Source organism: Myripristis murdjan, chromosome 11 (genome assembly GCF_902150065.1).
Source record: "Myripristis murdjan chromosome 11, fMyrMur1.1, whole genome shotgun sequence".
NCBI lineage: Eukaryota > Metazoa > Chordata > Actinopteri > Holocentriformes > Holocentridae > Myripristis > Myripristis murdjan.
In genome coordinates, this window is record NC_043990.1 from 17,212,769 (window position 1) to 17,234,717 (window position 21,949).

The 21,949-nt window shown below is 43.2% G+C and overlaps 1 protein-coding gene across 1 annotated transcript in view; it reads left to right on the top strand.

Moving 5' to 3' along the window:
• Positions 1–19,627: 19,627 nt before the first annotated feature.
• Positions 19,628–21,949, top strand: part of ripor2 (RHO family interacting cell polarization regulator 2) — a 57,211-nt gene continuing 54,889 nt past the window's right edge. Inside the window, exon 1 of the mRNA XM_030064018.1 lies at positions 19,628–19,858. Within this exon, the coding sequence (XP_029919878.1) occupies positions 19,780–19,858 (79 nt within the window). The 5' untranslated portion in view covers positions 19,628–19,779. The remainder of the gene's footprint in view (positions 19,859–21,949) is intronic.

The following is a 21,949-nucleotide window of genomic DNA, read 5'->3' on the forward strand; positions in this document are numbered from 1 at the left end:
AATGCACATTTGTTTCCCCAACTTTCATAAAAAATAACACAAGGCTGGCTGTTATATTATGAAATTATTTGGTTGTCCTACTGTAGGCACCTTGACAGTACATCACATTTTTTTTCTCTTAAAAACTGGTGTGAACATCTCCATCAAAAGAATACATTAATGCTCATCAAATGTTCTCCAAAGATAGCAAAGCAGTTTGAAGCATGGAAGGAGATATCCATTGGAGCAGCACAGTATGAAGCTTCCTTGCTTCTTTGGGTTACATCTTGCTGGCTGTTATTGACTTGGTGTTTTGGTGTCTGATTCAGGAAATGAGAACTGAATCTTGCCTGTAACATGCAGGCAGCACATGATCATGTGGTACATTTGTTTGCTACTCCAGTGCATTACAGCAGACTGAAGTTAAACTTGAACATGGTGTTTTCCAGTATGAAGGATTACATACAGGTGCATGATTGTGATAACCCAAAACGCAGGTGATGTCCTCTTGAAACTGTAAGCATGCAGTGCACATTATTCAACACCCTAGCAAAGAAATCCAAGCATGAATGCCTCTGGGTCAGTAAAAAGCTGCCAAAACAAGTATATGTTTATATTTTACCTTCATATTTAATCATGTGACTCCTCTGATTTGTGGTATCAGATATTAAAAAGACCACATTATTTCAAGTTGTACCTGCTGTATTAGATTTATATTTTGCATTGTCCTCTAAGGCCAAACTCCAAGAGTTGATAGCCTATAAAACTTTTATTGGAGCCTAGTGCCATTTTTCATCGAGGATTTATGCAGAGTAATTTTTACTTCTAGCCTTGAGGAACCTTTGAGTTACAAATTTGTCCATATTGAAATTAAATTTGAATTTTTATGCAGGTGATGTTAGAAATGGGGCTTTGGGAAATGCCTAAGGTGAACTGAAATTCAGTGTTAATTTGTGGATGGAGGGCACTGAAGAACTTTGAGATGATTTCTTGAACAGTTGCATGGACACTGCATTTCAGTGTGTATGAGAGAAAACACTGTCTTGGTGCTGTGACTCTCAAGCTTCAAGCCTCCTGAGGCGGCTGGCCAAACCCCACCTCCTGTCCATCCACCTTGTCTCCCTGGGGGATTGATGCAGAGGCATCACGTTTCACCCGGGTGTGCACTCTTCGTTTCACATGCTGCCCGTCGATAGGTGCTCTGTCCTGGGGAGAGGCCTGGCTCGCTCCTGCCTACGTCCCTCCCCAGGACCCAGGGAGTTGGGTTCCACTGAGTCATGCATAAAAGATAAAGCAGAGGAGGAGAAATGAGTCGAGAGCCACAGCAGCTACTGTATCAGCACACTCATGGAGGAGCGAGGACTGCTTGTACCCAAGCTGACACATTAGTTTTACAAGGCCCAGGTTCTTAGGAGGGAGAGCCTGGCACCACTGGTGCCCAGGAGAGACGCTGTCTTGGGGATGACATGGATGCATGTACCGGGGTGCTGCTCACTGCTGGGTGAATGGTCAACGCACACTGGCACCTGCCTGGCACCATGGAGCTGCCCCGACGCCTGAACTGGATACGTAACCGACCCTGGAGGCCCCATGTCTGCCGGAGGGAGTTCAACCGTGAGTAGTGGGACTGTCTATGCATGAGAATGAGGGACTTTAGACTTTTAGGCATGTCAGATGCCAGCTCGGGTTTGAATTTGTTTTCAGCCTCTATTTGTTTGCCTCTATTCAGCCTCTATTTTTGACCTATCTTAGTGGATGCTTGGATAAGGAAGCCTTGAGTGAATCAGCCTAGAGTGCTAGGTTTTTAGTTTTTAAGGAGTTTTTGTTTGCCTGTGTTCGGGTGGCGTGGTTGTATTCCTTTCGAAGCATCTTTGGATGGCTTTTGGGTCTGCTTTTAATCGTGAAAGTGGCTCCTGTGAACCTGAGAAGCTCTGCCGTGAAGTCACCGCTGCCTTCCTTAGCAAATTATTGCCAGTGACTCCTACAAACCATATACTGTTGCTGCCCTGAGAAAAGCCCTATCTGCTCTGTGTTGTGGACAGTAATTCACACATTCCTCTATGCTCTCTAAGCACCCAGATATTTGATGATATGATCATGTGTTTGTGTGTGTGTGTGTGTTTGTGTGTGAGAGAGGGAGAGAGAGAGAGAGAGAGAGAGAGAGAGAGAGAGACAGAGAGAGAATGTATTTAACTGTGCCTGGCTTGCTGTCTTATGTAATAGTAATATAACTGCAAGGCTTTCTGTCTCTGCCTGGCTTTCAGATAAAGCTGTTGGAGTATTTTTGAGAATTAAGAAATGAGTACAATATTATGCATCCGGCCATTTATTGATGAGTTCTGTCTCATGACATGGACTCTCTCTGTCTGCATGTCAAAAAATTATCAAAGCTTGACTCATCTTTTACCTGATGAGTTGCCATTCTAGCTGGCCTGGTCAAGCAAAACACCATTAAAACAAACAGTGTCTTTGGATTCACTGCACATCACCACCTCTTGTTATTATGCCTGTGTTACCCAGTCATTTCAGAATGAATAAAAGCCATTCTCTTGCTCTCTTTGAAAAAAAATGTGTTCAACAACAAGAACTGTCTCGCACACACAATAACAGTGACACTGCAGTCGTTTATCTGATCAGACTTGATCAGTGAATGTTTAATTGAAACAGCATCTGTGTTCATTGTGGAAGATCAGATTGTGGAGAGAATGGATTACAGCACTCTATTCTCTTGGATGTGGCCCTGCCAAGTAGATGTAGTAGTGTGTTATCTTCCAACCAACATGCTCACATAAAACATGTTCAAGTGTTGTCAAGTGATGTGGAGATGCTTAGAAGCTGTTTAGTCTGTCCATAGAGTTTTGTGTACATATCTCTTCTGCCTTTTTAAGGATATTATTGAACAGGTCTCACACACATGCACGCTCTACCGTATGTGGCATGTGCACATCACAAATGTACATCAGAAAAGCTAAGTATTTATCAATTGGAAGTCGTTTACAAGGCGTCCCATTGTCTGAGACAATGGGACAGCAAAAAGCTTTAGCACTGCACCCCTTGTCCTGAGCAGAGTGCACAGTTGTGCTGCGTCTCTTCAGGAATGTGCTGTGCTTATTGAGCAGAGCCACTTGATGAGGCTGCTCTTCGACTCGGTAATGAAGAGAGCAAGTGAGAGAGAAAGACAGGCGGAAAAGATAGGGGTGCAGGGAGAAGGTTGAAAATGCTTTTGTTTTCAGGGAGCATGTCTTACGTAAGAGTTCAGTTTGCCTGCAGTGCATGATTATTTGATTGGTTGTGCTGTTAATTCAAGGCACTGAAACCCCTTCCAATTTTACAGGTGGTTTCTCGTTACTCCCATGAGGCTCGAATGAGCTGTATATGGGTGTAACTGCTGTGGTTCCAGCAAAAGTGTGACATCACCATGAATATCTGCCAGTGTTGCCAGTCAGTGCTGGTGTGTGACAGTCAAATAGTTCCACTAGGAGAGGCTTGAGAATAAATACTGAAAATCGACTGCTAGATAATGCACACACACTCCATCCAGTATAGGTTTTTCAACATTTTTTGCAAAATTAATGAACACAATTCAAATGGTGGGTGCCATGAAAACTCTATACATTGAGAGCAAATCAAGGAAGTACATAAGGGGGGGATTTCATTTAAGTATTCACTCTTTTTTTTTAATGATTTTTAACAAATCATTTATGATATTGATTTTTTTTTATACCTCAGTCGATATAATTCAAAAAACAAAAATGGCAAAATATGGTAATATTGAAGTGTAATATTTGTGGAATTGTAATACTTAAGTGCTTACATACTTAAACACTTTGCATTGTTTTTGGAAATATGACTGTTGATACACAGTCTCCAGAAGTGCATGATTCAACCTCTGTCAATGGTCTAGTATTAAAAAGCAAACAAAAATTGCAATATCAAATTGTAATACGCGAAGAATCACAATACATATCGAATCGGCACCCAAGTATCGTGATAGTAATCGTGATAGAAATACAGCACCTTGTAAATAGTAGCCAAAGCAACTTTTTGCTGCCATGCCATGTAAGTGCCATCTACTTTTGATTTTCAAGCATTTGACTCCAAGCCCTCTAAAAATCCTACAACAATGTCCTGAAAAAACACTCCAAATAACAGAAGATTAAGAGATGCAGCATGTGTTAGATTGCCATAACCCCTTGATAATCTCACTGATTATCTGGCAGTTGTTGCTTCTATTTTCAGAAGCAAAACCTTGTTCCCTTCAAACCCTTTTCACTCTGGCTGTCAGCAGCAGTTTGCCTTTTAAGCCAGCACTTCAAAGAGTAAGCGCTGAGATGGAGGGACTTTATTGATCATTTCCTCAGGAGAGGTGTTGCTTTTTGAGAGGTTTGCCTTTGTACTTTGCTGATTAACTTGGTATTTGTTGCTCCTGTATTAGCCTGATCAGGCAATAAAGAGGTCATCACAGAGTAGCGGATGAAATGGAATGATATCATTTTACTTTTATGTGCCACTTTTCGGCAATGCGACAAACATTTAGCAGTGTCAACGCAGAATAGAAATAGCACAAGGCCATGAAAAAGAGATAGCACCACAGAAATACATGTACCAAGATGTCGTTGTCACTAGTTTAAGACAGCTTTTGTGCCAGAATACACAATGTGATGATGATATTTGCTTTGATCATTTCATGCAGTGAAGAGGCTATATTAATTTCTTCTATGATGGATCAATAAATTTGTTATTGTATCTTAAAGATGAACTATACCTGACCAAATCCTGTTTATTCTCCATATGGGACATTTTTTTGGGTTTAAAGTTGTTATGCACTCTAGTCAAAAGTTTAAGAAAAGCATTTTGCAGAATCATTTGCTGATGGGTGCAAACATCTCGTTTCTCTCTAACTTACAAGCATGCCTCTTTGTACTTCCCTGAAACAAGTCAGTAAACTGATATATTGGCAGAAAAAGATGAAAAATCATTTCAATAAATACGTTTAAGCTCATACATGGATTTTTTTGCAGTGCAATTGGCATCGTCTTACAGCAAAGTTGTTTTTTTCAAAGCGTTGGATTACCCATAACTACAAACAAGCCTTTCAGAGGTGCCAAAATTAAAACTGTCCCTCTTTGACAACCCACTTTCCTTCTGCTTGATGCCTTCAGGGCTCTGTATGCTGGTTATTATTAGCCTCTGGTGGATAGTGCCTGCCACCAGTCACCAAACACCACATATGTGGCACACAGTATGTTGTGTGTGTGTGTGTAAGGCCAGGCAGCCCCGTGTGATTTAGCAAAGAACTGCAGTATTGTCTGCAGTCTAAGGGTGTGAGAGTGAACTGTATCACCAGAAACAGCATTTTTATTACATCCCTTTTCTCAAGGTACCAAACTGTGGAAAACACAGTTGTATCAGACAGCAGACAAAGGCAGGAGGCGACGGAGACAGGTTTGAATCAAATAAAGCGTCCAAGTTTGATGCCGTGCTTTGATACGATCCCTGCTGATTTGTGTTTCTTTGAGGATTATAGTATATAACACTGGGTCGTCTCACAAAAAGACACCAAACTGTATGGGAAAGACTGTCGGGGCCAGGATGGTGCAAGATGAATCCAAATACAACTTTTCGCACTTTAGGTTATTCTCTTTGATTGGTTAAAGTACAGCATTAAATGATACCTTAATGCTGAGTGTATGTAAGTTGCAAAATGTTTAATAGTGCCAGCTTACTCTTCCCAAAAAAAAATTACCCCAATGCAAATAAAGACAGGCTGTAACATGTTGCTATTCCCTGGGAAAAGCTAATAGCCTAGTAATCATTTTTAATATTTCATTGTGGATTTTAATATCAACAGTGCTTTTATTTAGTCTCATTTTCATATGGATACCAACTTTGTACTCTCAATAATGACCAGTAGGAGGCCTCAACACTTTGAATCACACCAGGATACACTCCCTTGTTCTCTGCTGTGTACTTTGAGCCCCAGCAAACACATATGGCCTTTCTTTCTTTTTTTTTTTTCTTTTTTTGGACTACTGAGGGAAGTTTAGCAAGAGGAAGATTACGCTCCTTTTCCATTTAGTGATGTTGATTTGTGAGTGATGATGAAACCTGTTTTCTTCTTCCTCTGAAGATCACAATCTGTCCTTCCTTTTTCTGACACCAACCTTTAGGGCGTAGCGCTGCTCAAAGAATACACCCTGCACGTATTATGAATAACACAAAAAAAAAGAGATTCATTTGACAGAATCATGTCAAATGTGACAACCATCAGTAACATTTTCCCTCCCCACAACTGCCTCCCATAATGTCATCGTTCTGTAAATGGAGCGAGAGCAGCTTGCCGTGCAATAGTGGAGGCGGTAAGAAAAAACACTTTGCCAGTTATTATTCAGCATCTGACCTACCTGACTCATTTCTGCACTTGCTGCCTCTCTTCCTCTGCTCCCATTTCTTTCCTCCCTCCCTCTCTCCTGCCCCTCATTGTCCCTCACCTCTGCCCTCATTGCATTTCGTTTATTGTTTTCTCTCTTTCGCATCTCTCCTTCCCTCTAGCCCTCCCGCCCTCCATGCCTCCCTGCCCCCTCTCATCCATACCCCCCTCCCTCCTCTCCCCCTTATCCGTCCCCTTCATCCCTCCTTTCCTTCCCTCACTCCCTATCTTCGTTTTCCCTCCCTGCCTTCTCTCCTCTCTGTATCCTCCTCGCTCTAACCAGATTTGCAATGGTGCCTCACACTCAGGAAATCTTCCCACTCCATAGCAACGCGCCTCCTCACTACTGTAGCCTCTGCTGCCGCTAATGCTGGAGGCGGGTGGGGTGGGGGGTGGGGGGTGGGGGGGGTGCATGTAAAACTACATCAGAGCAGATTACATATTACCTCGGCTTACTTTCCAGTTGTCAGCCGTAAATGGGAATGCTTTTCTCTTATGTTCTCTCTCTCTCTCTCTCTCTCTCTCTCTCTCTCTCTCTCTCTCAGTGCTCACTCATCAGCTTCTCATTCTCTCTCTGCACCCGTTTCTGCTCAGGGAGGGGAGGTTGGGGAGGGGGGCTACATGTGAGTGTTGACTCGTGCTGGCCCTTTCTCTGTAATTTCACAGAATAATGTCAACAAGCAGGGGCGGTGCGTGGGCTGCGAATGAACAGACTGAACAGAGTGGGGCAGGAATGGAGAGAGACAAGGAGAGAGTGAGAGACACACAGAGAGAGAGAGAGAGAGAGAGGGAGAGAGAGAGAGAACAATACAAATTGCACCGTACATTTCCCAGTGAAAGGTTCATGTTGTACTTCAGTATTTATCTCCGCTGAAACTCTCATTTCTATCCGTGCTGAACAGCAGCTCTTTGGTGATGTGAGAATTTTCCTGAGTTTTCACTTCACTCTGTGGTCGACAGGGAACAGACAGAAGAAGATTTTTCTGGGGCTGCAATTATGCTGCAGTTTTTTTTTTTTTTTATGTGCAAATAAATCAGAGAATAAATGAACTGCCAGAAATAAGGGTGTAGGCGTTAATGCATTGCACTGATACACTGATTGATTAAATTCTGCTGATTCAGCTGCACTCATCTGTTGAAAGAAAGAAATAGAGTGAATCCTGAAATGCTTTGAATCAAGTCATTCACAATTCTCAAAATAAAGACCTAACGTAATTTAACAGAACACTATCAATTGCACCTTTTTTTGTTTAAGTAGTTTTTCAGATAGTATTTCCAATTTTTCCCACACAGAAAAAAAGGATAGTCTTGCTGCACACATTTATTTAACACATGCTGTGTAAAACTGCATTGAAATGAGGACCCTTTAGACTCATCTGACAAAAATATGTAGAATAAGCACTGAATTTGAAGGTTGAGTGCGTATGGTTCTCCTCACTGGCTTGACCTACTCATAAATTATGTGCTTAAACCACTTTTTTTTTTTTTTTTTTTTTTTGGTTGGCTCTTACTTGAACTAACACTCAACTTTGAAGAGCTCACCTTTAATGCATATCAAATTTAAACTAAAAGAACTGAATCCAGTCGTTGGCTCAAACTGCGGTTTACAAACTCAAATTGTTATGGATCATTCAAAAAAAGAGAAATTGTACACATCGATACCAACTCGCTCCATTTTTGTTTCGTTTTATTCCATTTGCTCTATTCTCCAACTTCACCCCCTCGCCTCTTCAACTTCAGTCAAAAACTTCTATGAAACTGCACATTCTGCAGAAAAATGTATCCAAACTTCAGCTCAGCGGTGCCAGTGACCCTGAAGGCTGCAATCAGCACTTCAGCGATAGAAAAAGTTTATTCAAAGCAGTTGTTTGTTCACCTTATGGCTGAAAGTCCGCAGCATCGCATTTTCAAATTGCAGGTCAGAGACAGCACAATCCAAGTAATCAAACAAGAGCCTTGTGAGCGTGAAATGTAGCCCTCATCTGCATCCAAAGAATGTCTGTTATGTTACAACCAAGCTGCTCTCTATGTTTATAAGTGGAGTTTGAGCTCTCAGCACCCTTTAGTGGTCATAAATGGCTCAGTGCAGCTTTAAACTGAATCACCAAGAAGTGAATTGTGAGCTGAACTGATTGATTTTAAGCCTAAGAATCACATCATCATCATCATCATTATTGAAATTAGCTTTTCACCTCTACCTGTGTGGAGCAATTCACCAAAAGACATGTCGGACTCAAGCCCCTTTGTGATGCTGTTCTGGAGCTGATCCTGACCTCTGACCTCCCCGTGGAGGAGGCACAAGTGAAGACAGGTTCAACATATTCACACGTTGTTGGTATCATTACAGTCGAGAGACATAAAGAGAAACTGGGTCTGACCTTGTCTTCTGACTCCTTTGTTCTGTCTCCCTCCCTCATGATGAGTCACATGGCCTGAAAGGAACAACTTTGATACTGAGCTCGCAATGTGAAAAATCACAGCACAGACTACACCAGGGAGAGGCTCCAGAATTAGTCATAATTAATGCTGATGCAACAAGCAGATGAGGCTGTGTTTTCAACATTCATTTTCAGTTCAGAGATGATCTGAGACCGGACGTAGATACAGTGAGATCTTGTAGCAGCACAGCATGTTTGGATTAATATTAAAGGAAGCAAATATATGAAGCTTAGCTGATATTGTGCAAAATAAATTAGTTTGAGCGAGTGTCCGTGTTGCAAAATTGGATATTACATAAAAGAGCAATATCCTCTGTCTTTTCACAATATCAGTTGCCTCTGTCTCTTCCTGTTCTCTCTTATATCAGTGCCTTCTGGGTCTTGTCTGAAGGTTTTGAGTTGCCAGATATTCATTTGTTTACTGTCGTTTTTTCAGAGGGGTTGCATCTGACATTGTAGTAAAGAAAGTAAAAGTATCTCAACATTTTCACCACTTCACTCAGTGACTCATTCACACACAAATGAGAAGCTCGTCTTGAATAGCGTTAGACTGACCGGTCAAACTATATGCCAGTTCACAGAGTCTCAAGGCCAAAACTGCAAAACTTGGCAACCCCTGAGTATATGGCAGCACTAACTCATGAGCTCATGGTTCTCATGTCATTGGGTTTGGACAGAGTTGCCAGTTTCTTCTTTGTATTTCTCAGTAGAAACTCCTGGGTTTTCACGCTGGCCAGGATGTGGCTTTATTGAGTGGCCATTCCCCTCAGAGGGACGCCAGACTCGCAGTGTGTGTGTGTGCGCACAGGCGTGTGTGCGTGCTGGAAAGAGAGAGCAAGATGCTGGCCTTAGTTAAACCCATGCTGGCTGCTCTAATGAGAAGGAACATTCAAATGATTCAAATGCTGATGAACCGGAAAGAAGGCCTCGCCTCGCCTCTCTAATGCTGTGGGAGAAGCTCTGTTTCTCCCTCTCTCCCAGGCATGCTGAAGTGGATTTCTTATTGGCTGTGACAAACCATGCCATCATCGGCATATAGAGTGTTTTGTAAAATGAACTGGACAGGTTTCCTCAAATTTAGGAAAGACATTAAGTCTGTCTGAGGTGGAGAGATTTGCAGCAAAACGTCAGCATTTGAAATAGCAGCAACTTTAGATTGGTGTGCAATACAATAAGGGCTCTGAGTCTCAGGAACAAAATGCTAATTGACAGAAGTGTTGTATTTAGGTCAAACTGTATAGTGGGTGTAGCTCGTATTTTTCCATACTCCAGAGAGGGGACAGATGTGTAGTCACAGCAGATGTCATCATTCTGGAGTTGGCTTGATGCATGGGCAGACAGGGGGAATATGGTGAGCACACACACCCACACACACACACACACACACACACACATTCACAGACAATGCCCTCATGCACAATGATGAGCTGTCTCTGCAGCCCTCCTCTCCATGTTCCTCTGACCACTGGGGCAGAAAGGCTCCATGTGTGTAACACTTACACCGACCAGTTCTGTCATCCTCCTCGGACACCAAACACACCCTCCGCCCACTTCCCGGCTGTGACACCCATTATTACCATTGTGGCACGTGTGCACGCTCTTGCATCCTCTTGCCTAAGCCGGGGAAACAAGGCTGCAATAGGCACTTATCTTTTTCACACACTGTTGCCCAACCTTCTTTCCATCTCTCCACCCTATAGTTCTCAGAAGCTGGGTTTTGATCTTCCTCCATAACACTCTCTCTCTCTCTCTCTCTCTCTCTCTCTCTCTCTCTCTCTCTCTCTCTCTCTCTCTCTCTCTCTCTCTCTCTCTCTCTCTCTCTCTCTCTCCCTCTCTCTCTTGTTCTCATTCAGATATATTTGTGTATGAGAGTGCATGCCTGCCTGCTGATCCCCATCTGAGCCTCAGGAGCTGCATAACATTCTTATGCTGTGTCAATAGCTCACTGTTCAGGAGTTTGAGCTGAGTGGCTTCACGTTATGCACCGCTCTCGGCTGTCTAGAGCCTCAACTGGTCAACCGATGAATCATAATGGTTGCGGACACTGTCCATCGACTGTGCATTGCCTCAAAATGTTGCCGGTGTTACGTGGCTTTTGAAAGCTAACTTCCACATCTGGTGGTCACCAGGTGTGGCTGAGGTGATGCACTGGGTGGCGTGGGAGAGGAAACTGTGGCTTTCTCAGCTCTTGCCACCCTGTTGCTCCACACTGCTGCAGCCCTTCTCATCTGGCTTTTGGATCTCCCCAACAGGAAAAAATGCTTCCTTCTCAAAAAAATAACAGAACATTATGCAATATCTGATAAGCTGGTCGGGGCTGTGATGAGATACAACCTGTCAGAAATGTGTTCAGTCATGACAAGGCAGGTGATTTGATTCGGGCACAGCGGTGAAAACTCTAAAAACATCTTTCTTACAGACCGGATGGAGTATGATTTTGTTCTGCTATACTAGCTGTTGAGCTGTAGTGTGTAAATGAAGGTTGTTGTCATCACTAACCACACTGAGTTGTGAAAACAAGACAGATTTTCCATATAGGACATTATTTGTCCTAGTTAAACCTTTGAAAAACATCCATCCTATGAATAATTGATCTCAAAAATAGGGAAGTATTTGGAGCTACAATAGCTTTTGCCTGTGTTCATTATTGCCATTATTTTTATCACATAAATGAAGTTTAAAATATGTTTTTTTTTTTATTGTAATTATGCACTCTTTTATCTTTTTAATCCCATATTTTAATTGCTGCTTCAGCAATGTCAGCCAAAAGATAAATTTCTACCTTTTCCTGGAAAAGGCATATAATTGTGTTTGAATTTAATTGAATTTTTTCAGTGAATGAGTTCATCCTCTAGGTTGGCTTCATTGTGTGAAGTTAGCTTGAATCTGATACGGAGGGTCACAGAGGCAAATGAAGAGAAAAGAGAGATGCTCTGCTGGTTCATTTGGTTGAGTGGCTCACTTGTCTGTTATCTGCTGCCTCCAGGTGTGTCGAGCAGCAGCAGCATGGCACGACACGGCCGCTGCCCTCTCTGTGGTGCTGGCACGCAGCGGCTCTGTCGCTGCCATTGTCTGATGGCGTCTCTGTTCTCTGGAAAAGAGAGAGACAAGGACACAGGGTGGATGAGTGAGAGAAAGAGATACAATTGCGGGACAGAGAGACAAAATACAATAGGGGCAGGGAGAGATGGGTAGCGAGAGAGCGCTGCACACAAAAATATAAAGTGGAGACAAACAAGGAGGGAGTTGTACACAACGACAGGGAAGCATCCGCCTGGATTATCCATTCACAAAATGTATCCCAGAGTGAGGACGTACAACCATACAAAGATGAAAAGATACCGATATACTTACAGTAGGTATAGCTGTTATAGCATCATTAAGTTTGGCTTATTAACCATGTCACTTTGACTTTGTTTCTCTCTAATCTCACAGTGTTTCCACCTGCACATTAACACCTGGTTTGCCTGGAATAATTCAGAAAGAATGCTGCTTCCAGAGTGAGAAATTTGTGATGAAGTAGTCTGAAAAATTCAGGGTTAGATTCAGGTTAAATGCTTTTGGTTACACGTATAAATTTTTTATGCAACAGCACTTATTTTTACTCACCGTACAAATCTGAGGTTTGAATCATGAGATGTTCTGCTGCTGAGCGCCTGCTCCGGATATTGTTTCGAGCTGTACTTTAAACAAAATCTGGCTTCTACTTGTTGTGTTGTTTTGTCCGGTTTGTTCAGTTTGTTCTCTTCCTTCGGGTAGAAGCAGGCACTGATCATAATGAATTTGCTCAGATGAATTACATTGGAGAGTCTGTGTGCACGTGTGTGCCGCAATGTGCACGTGGATGTGCAAGGTGGGCTATGGTACATTATGGTCATCTTCTACCAGACAGATGAAGTAATGGCTCGTGCACACACACATGCACACACACACACACACACACACACTATCACACATACGTGCGCCCCAGATGAATCAGAGAGTGCCATAGCAAATTGGATTTACCACGCAATGCCCTCATTATTGTTACCAGGGAAACCAGGCACCCCTTCACAATCATCCTATTTTGTCATCACCCTTAGAGCGAGGGAAAGAGGCAGAGGCCTGGGTGGAGGCAACAGAGAGGGAGCTGTGGCAGAGGAGAAAAGATGTCCAATGAGGTGGTCATTCCTAACCCTCTGTCTGTGATTCTCTCTCCCTCTCGGTCTTTCTCTAGTGCTCTTTCTCCCCTGTGCTCACTTTTTTCCCTCCTAATCTGTGTGAAAAGACTTTTGAATGTGCCCTCTGATATTTGAATGTATTGAGTCTTTCTGTGAGGAATATCAAGGGTGAGCTGAACTGGGGTAACCTTGACTTATTCTACCAGACAATAGCCTGAGAAGTGGACATTATATTTCTGTCTCCCCGTCCTCTCCCATCACCTGAGACCACTGTTATGTTGCAGGGAAGAGGAAGTCACACTAACTTCAAGAACTTTGCACTGTGTTTTTCCCCTCCCGACCTTACACCCTCTGTCATCTCCTTTAATTTCCTTCCTCACTCTGTGTTTGATATCTCAGAGCAGTCCTGTCTTGAGATGACATATACTACCGCTGGTGCTTGCTCAATACCGCTGTGCTCGGAAATCATGTTTCCACAGAGTTTTGTGAATTGGCTTTTGTGTGCCAACATCCTCTTGTTGGCTGATATTTGCACTTTCCGCTTGGTGTTCTGAAATGTGGCTTTCAGTTCATGCTTGTTATTTTTATCATTTACTTCACTGATCATTGACTTCACTTTGCCCTGCTGGCAGGCGGGGCCCAGAGATAGCTGAGTTGGTCTGTCCATTCATCCATTCATCCATCAGTTCAAGGCAACACTTGTTGAAATCTGTTGGGTGGACTGCCATGCAATTCTGTGATTACATCACTGCAAAAACGCAAAATCTTACCAAGATTATTTGCCTTATTTCAAGTAAAAAATGTCTTATTTCTAGTCAAAATATCTCATTACACTTACAATAAGACATGATCACCTCAGAAGTAAATTGTTTTAGACAATTTTCACTTGTTTCAAGTGAAAATTCACTTGAAACAAGTGAAAATTTGCTTGTTTCATTGGCAAAATTTGCCAGTGGAAAAAGTGAAAATTCACTTGAAATAAGTGAAAATTAGCTAGAAACAAGAAACAAATTTTGCCAATGAAACAAGCAAATTTTCACTTGAAACAAGAGACAATTCTCTAAAAACAAGTTACTTGTGAGGTGATCATGTCTTATTTTAAGTGTAATGAGATATTTTGACTAGTAATAAGACATTTTTGACTTGAAATAAGACAAATAATCTTGGTAAGATTTTTTGAGTTTTTGCAGTGCATTCATGATCCTCAGAGGATGAACCCTGTCAGCTCTGGTGACCTCATGACCCTTCCTCTTGTACCACCCATGGGTCAATATGTCAAATGTCATTTTTAAAAATCTATCGGGATGACTGCCACAAAATTTGGAAAACGTATCCATGCTCTGTTGTGGATGAACCCTGTCAACTTCGGTGATCTCATGGCCATTCCTCCAGCCAGCCAACAAGCCAGCAGGGCACCAGCAGCGGGGGGCCTGCGCCTGTCTCATTATCTCATTATATTACTGTACATCTGTTTTGAAAATTTCAATATGTTATGATTATATGAACATCAGTGCTTGAGTTTGAATGGTCAGGTTGAAAACACATTTTGAGATTCAGAGAAGTATCTTGTCTGTTTACTCAAGAGTTCAGAAAATAACTCCCATTGTGATGTTTTGGTGGCATGATTTCAACCAAGTATTCACAAGCACAAGCAACAGGCCTGTTACTGATGAGCCTAGTGCTGGTCTGCAGGCAGGGAGAGTTCAGAGGAGGTTAACCTGGCAGCCTGACAAACCTAATCATAATCAGTATAAGTGTTAAGGTTAGGGTTAGAGTTAGGGAGGAATCCACAGTAATTTGCATAATCTGAATTAGTACTGAAACTATGTTTTGTCAGTCTGTATACAATGAATGGCCAGACAAGTGTAGAGAGGGGTGCAGTGGGTGGGGGAGTGGGTTCTCTTTAAAGCTGCGAGGGGTGTAAGGCAGGTGGCCCGTTCACTATGCCTCTTTGTGTCTTTTGCTCTCATTTTGTTTCTTTTTGTTTCATTTTCTTACATCAGTTTGGTGTGTGGCTGCTTGTTGATTATCTACATTGTGGGAAGGCTCGTCCTGTTGAGACATGCTTGTGATGAAAGCCGATGTAAATAAATGAAACTGAACTTGAACTTGGGCTTCCAGCTAATCAAGAAATGTTGGCAATACTGGTGTGCACGCTGTTGACACAGAGTAATGCTGTCTTACCATTCGAATTCCTCTGACAAGCTTCATGTAGGTGCAAGTATGTTTAGACCAGTCTGTCATTTTAGAAAGTTGCATCCTTGCAGTTTAGCTCTATTAGCACCAAAGGATCAGCATGCATGCTAATGAGTTGTTGCTTTCCATGCTAATAAGTGATATTTTAGCCCACAGTAACAGGCGGCGCACTGATGCATATTGTCAGGGCCAGAAGAGTAAGCAGAGCTGCCAACTTTTCAAAAAACCTTGGAGTGAGATTTCTGGGGGGGGGGGGGGGGGGGGGGGGTAAAATAGGTCAGGTCAGGTCTACCCGATCTGACAGGTGCTCTGCGCACACAGACTGCCGTACTTTCATTATAAACCGACTTTTGTTTATATGCGGTTGCAGCAGCACAACGGACACAACACAGACAACATGGTTCATTATTGATTGCGCAACGCGGCGATTTGCCGGTAATTGCGCTGCGCACATTAAACGATTTTGCGGAGGCAAGAGGAAAGTTGCATGATTTACACCGTATCCACGTTCGCGCTGCGTGCGTGACCGTGCATGTGCTCGTGCATGAACGCTTGGGCGCGGTACAAACTTTGTAATGTGAGTAGCCTCTAACTCATTCATTTCATTGGATTATATGCCGGTGGGGTGAGGGGAAGTCCCTGATTGATCGAAAAGATTCTTCTGATTGGCTGAGCCTCTTGTAAAAGTGGCCCAGCCGCCGCCACCTCTGCTCTGCAGGCATAACTTATCGATCACAAGTGGCTTTTCTCAGGCTCAACAGATAGATCACAGATAAACAGAACTGTTTTTAGTCAAAAGGAAAAAAAGGCTCTTGATTAGCACTTCAGCGTGAGAAATCGGAGGTGTGGCGTGAGAGCGTGTGAAGCCAATCAAATGCGTGAGTCTCACGGCCAATGCGTGAGAGTTGGCAGCTCTGAGTAAGTGTGTAGGAGGATGAAGCCTCCTATTCAGCAGCCTGGGATACTCATCATCTGGCTCGATTCAGATGCCAAAGAGCTCCATTGTTTGACCCCATTCAACAAACACCATTGTACTGAGCGGGTCCGATTGTGCTGCTGTTTGCTATGCTGGTGCGTACGACTGTGTGTGTGTGTGTATGCATGTGGGGGGGCGGTGTGTGCATATATTTGTTTGTGGATGTGTTTGTGCAGTATTGTGTGTGTGTCACTGTGTGCATGTGTGCATGTGTGTGTGTGTGTGTGTGTGTGTGTGTGCTCGTATCCAGCATGCGTTTGTGTTTCCCGGGGCAGGGGTTTTCTCTGCTGGTGACAACAATGTACCCAGTCATTGAAATGCAGTAGCGCACAGGGAGCCCAAACATGACCCCGTTTTCTGACACTGCAGCTGTAAAGTGGCTCATTGTTGGGAGCCTGCCTCTGACAAAAAAAAAAAAAAAAAAGTTGTTAAAATCTTGTCTGCAAACGCCTGAATCTGAATTGTTAGGCGCCTGAATGCACCGTTTTTGCACCTAAATCATGATGAAGTCAACAAAACATGATTCCAGCGGGGAGCAGATGGCAGTGGGACGCATCGCCTGGACTCGTTTTGCTTCACTCTGCGTGCATGTGCATGAGTGTCAGTGTATGTGTGTGTGTGTGTGTGTACTGTTTACTTGATTGTGTGACTCATGGTTGTCCTTCCTGGTATCATGTGTGGAGTCTGTCTAGGAATAGAGTGCGAAGGTAATGTGTCAGCACTGTCTGAACCAACAGATTGGCTTGAGGACACGACCAGAGGCAATTAAAAGTCTTTAAATGACCAACATCCACATCACCTCGTCCTACACCGCTCACTCTGTTTTGTTTGACATTTACAGGTAGCACAATTTTTGCTACACACATTCAGTGCATTTCTATGACACACACAGGTACACACACACACACAGGGTTCGGGACCCTCTGAATCACATGATAATTAATGGAATGAATACATTTTGTCACTATGTATTTAACCTTTGTCCTAGATGCCCTTTTTGTCATAATAATGAATATTTGGAGATACTTGTCCTCCAGTAATTAATCAAGTGAAATAGCCTCAAAAAGGAAAATAAAAATAATTTGGTATCAAAGTTCACCATTTTGCAGTTTTATCCCAACAAGGATTCGCATGAGTCACTTTTAATGTTTTATGGCAACAAGGTTGAGGGTCTGCAGCTCGGAGGAGATTTTGCTTCTTTTTTTCAGGTGTAGCTGCTGTTTCAGTTCCTCTGGTTGAGGTGGACTAAACGAAGACTTGCAAAACTGTGCACACCCTTTTTCAAAAAAGCCCACCCATAGTTAGTTTCACAAATCATCCTCCCTTAATGACCTCAGATAGATGAGAATTTTCTCATCCTCTGAAGTTGCCAGCATCAGTTAACCCAGCAAATTGCAAAAAAAAAAAAACAACTTTTCAGTCCACATGTGCAGCGTGTGACCCCTCTTTTTTCGAGGTCCCCATATTCAGAACACACATCGCACATCCTGATAGACGCCATACAGCCGGATTGTCTAGGCTGGCCTCAGTGATAATGAGTTTGTCTCCAGGTCCATTCCCACAGGCTTTGCCTTTAAAGGGACGTGGTGGCAGGGGAGAGGAAGTCTGAAGGAAAAGTGATAATGAATTGACTTGAGGCCTAGTTTCTATTTTGGTTGAGAATTGGTTCGTCTAAATGGGCGGGTGAGACAGGGAAAGTGTGCAACGAAGACGGATGGACTGGTGTGAGGAAGAGGAAGACATTTTGTGTCCGGCTGCTTTCCGGACTCTTTCATCTCATTGGTCAGAAACAGAAACCGAGACATATTGCCAGTAATTTGGGACTGGAAACAAAATGCATGAGAGAAATGCTCATGGGAGCTACTGTAAACAAACCGCCTAAACTATTATAAAGTTGGACTAAAACTATTTTAAACTCATAAAGTGCAGTCACCCTGCGTAGGCTACTTATCTAACTTTTTAGAAAGTGTGTTACATGAGTTTGGCATTAGAAACACATGGAGTAAACATTCGGTTGCTGTTTGCTTTAGGTGGATTTATTGTGCCAAAAGTGTGTTGACGGCCAAGCCACCATGGCTGCAGTAGAGGCCAGTTGAGTCACCCCACAAATGTCTGGCATTTTTCCATGGTTGGGTGAGTAGTCTACTTATTTTTGAATGGCTGGAGGGCATGCATTCAAAGATGATCAAACTGTATAATGCAAATGTAATTCAGCTCAGGTTTAATCGCTATTCTAAATTTATAGGCTGGCCACAAAGTTTTGAACCCACCTCTGTAACCACAGCGATGAACTGAAACTCAAGTGTTACGCTGAGCTACCCACCACACCCTGCCCTGTTTTGAAACACATTGGCTTAACATTAGCACTAACACTGAGATGAGCTGGCCATTTTTTGTGTAGATGTGTGCTGCAATTAATCCATTTTGGCAAGTCAACAACAATGCTGTGGCTCATGTGGAATAAAGTTTGCCAAATCAGCTAGTAGTGACTCTGCTGCTGGGGCAGTCTCCTCTGAAAATTGTGATAAATTAAGCATTTCTCCCCATTTGTTATTGTTGGCATGGCATTTATGAGCGGGATAATCCATGTCGAGGTATGTTAAAGGGTTTTTATGCACAAAGTGGAGGTAAAGAAGCATGAAGCTGAGGGTGGTTTTCTCCGCAAACTGCAGGGTGTATTAGAAAGAATATTTTACTTGTTACAACAGGATTTAAAAAGGAGCCATGGAGGAACTTTGCAGCAAGTGTGTAACAACAGACACTTCTGTCTGCGGGCTTTAGAGCAGAGACTCTCGTTTTTCACCACAGGTTTGAAATCCGCCATGCGCAGTGCCGTATCACTGAGATATTCTGAGGCAGCAAACAACACCAGACGTTATCAGCATCAGAGCGGCCCGCTCAATGTGGGCCAAGCGAAAAAATAGAGGGAGCAATCAGTGTGGTCCCATGATTCCTAGTGAGCTGTGAAGGAATGACAAGTAGAGTCAGCCTCATATCTCACACATCATGTCATGCACACACATGCATGCGCGCGCACACACACACACACACACACACACATTCACACCCTTTTCCATGTCCTTGCTGGCTCAAAATACAGAAGCTAATTATTCCTGTTAATCACAAGCCACTCGGGCTGACTCACTGTGGAGAGCCATGCTGTGCACACGGACACACACACACACACATGCACAAACCACAATGTCCCTCCCCATACACACATGCGCACACATACTGTACTCATGCAAGTGCACTCCAAAGAGCACACTCTCAGTTCAGCTTTGCACAGGATGTTATGAAATCAGCGCTGTTGCTGAAACTTTTTGAAGGTCGTTGGGAGTCCTCTCTCTCTCTCACCCACTCACACTTTCACTTGACACACACACACTCTCACTCACACACTCACATCCTCGTGCAGTGTGGTGAAGCTCGGCTCAGTCCCAGTCCCTCTCCTGCTGAAGCAAGGAGCCGGTGGTGATCGGACTGTCGCCTGGAGCGAAGAGGCCCGGCCGGCGTTGATTCAATTTTACAGCCCAGTCACTCTCTCTGAGGCACTGATCAGCCAGCCGAGGGAGGAGAGGGGGAAGAAGAGGAATAGTGATGGCCGTGACCGACATTGCGGAGGATGACCTGGATGAGATGATGCGTGAGGAGGCAGAGGATGTCTTCTACGAGGACGGTAGGCTCGCCAAGAGTTGGATGTAGTGTGTTAGTGTGAGGCAGGCGTGGGCTCGCAGGTGGGCTGCAGGGCCAGGCTGGCAGCAGCGAGGTTAAACTGGGGTGAGACCGGTTGGGTTTTGTGGCTTGTGGTTGTGGTCGGGGTTAAGGAGGGTAGAAACAATGGTAGAAGTGTGGCCCAGGGGGACTTTTGCAGCTGTGAAGGTGGGGCCGTTTTCTTAATGGCTGGGTTGGCACAGCCACACAAACACATTGATGCAAAGATTCATCTGCCAAGACTGATAAAGGAAATAAAGATCCAGCATGTCAGTGGTTAAATTGCAACAAAAAAGTTGCTCTGTACATTGATTGTGATAATTAATCGTTGCAGTTAGTGAATCTCTAACTATGCAGTGAATTAATCCTGTCACATTAGTACTTTCACTGATGAGAACTTCATGTTTTCTGTTTTCAGTTCCCCTTTACAGAAGCTCTGTGCCCTGTGCTGTGTTTATTTATCGATTTCCAACTTTTACCCTTTTTTAGAAAGCCGAGAGGAGCCTTGCCCTCTTCTTCGTGTGGGCGTTCTTGTATAACAGGCAGATGTTTTTAACCAAACATTATGCACCGCAGGAAAATGTTTTCAGCATGTACTGTGTGACTGTTTTTCGTTATTTTAAAACCCACTATAATGATAACCTACGGAAAATTGGGCTCTGGCTGAATGATGAGCAACTGAATTACAATATGAGTGGTGTTCGCTTATCAGTAATAATTAGGGAAAGGGGAGATTATAGTCAGATGACAAAATAATTGAATACTGTTTAACTCCAGCAGCCATTTTAGAACTGTTCCTTCACCAAAGCTGTCACAGAAAAACACTTTGAAATCTATGAATAATCAGAGCTGGACATGCTTTACTGGCTAAGTGTGATAATCAGCATCCATCATGTTGATGCTATCAAACAACAACCCTACCCTAAGCCTAACTCTAACTTCTCATGCAGTTTCATGAGTCTTGATACCTTTTTATCATTATGGCCCTCTCAGCTTACCTCAAACCAGACATATACAATTGATTGCCTTCATTTTGAGCCAACTGTGCAGTTTCTCCTGTGTGTTTATCCTGTCCTTCACATTCACACACACTGACTCAGAGCTCTGTGTGCTCTGCGACTGTCTGTGCCATCTTTGCAATACTCAATCTGCAGTGAGAAGTGCCAAATATAGTCTTTGAAAGTTCAGTTGTGCACAGACCCTTTAATTGTCCACATTCCCATGGCGAGCCCTCTTTAAGCTCAGCTTCTAAGAGGCTCCATCGAGGCTCTATGTGCTCTGAGCGCTGCACTGGTTGTGCAGTAGATGAGTGGACAGCATGCAGGAGAATATCAGCAGGACAATCCCAGATATTGCATCATTTGGTGTGTAAGATATGGTAATGTCTCCGCTGACCCACTTCTGACTGAGATACACCATTGGTAATGTGACGTTGCCTTTGAGCAGAGAACAACGTAGCCAGGAGGTAAACAGCCAGCTGACTGCTTTTCTCTGTGCAACAAACCAGCCAATCACAGTGCGCAGGCTTGTGTGGAGGAGGACCAATCAGAAACTGCGGGTTTATTCATGGCAGCAGCTGAGTGTTGCAGAATATGGATCACTTATGGCTTCCACTCTAATTAGCTCTTTGGATTAGTCATAGAAACTGTTCGTATGGAGAGCTTTGTGATGCAATGAATATTCAGGCATTTTATTCATATTGGCGTTGAATGCAAATTTATTGCCACTGGCCCATTTTCTTTTTAAATCATTAACTTGGTCATTAGTGACAGAAATGCAAATGTTTGAGCTTTTCTGCACACACAAAGAGAATTCAGTGCCGGGGATTGAAATTAGGAGTGTGTGTAAATTTGTGACAGTATCTCTGCCTCGGTGAAAGTGATAGAAGTAGACACATTGTGAGCAGTGGTAGTGATAATCACAATAAAACAGCTACAAAAATCATGAAATCTAGTGTAAAATATAGATGATAAAACCACAGTGCAATAAGAGTGGAGCCATAACATACAAAGTCACAGACATTGCACTTTGTATTGCCACAAAGTGGATTACAAGA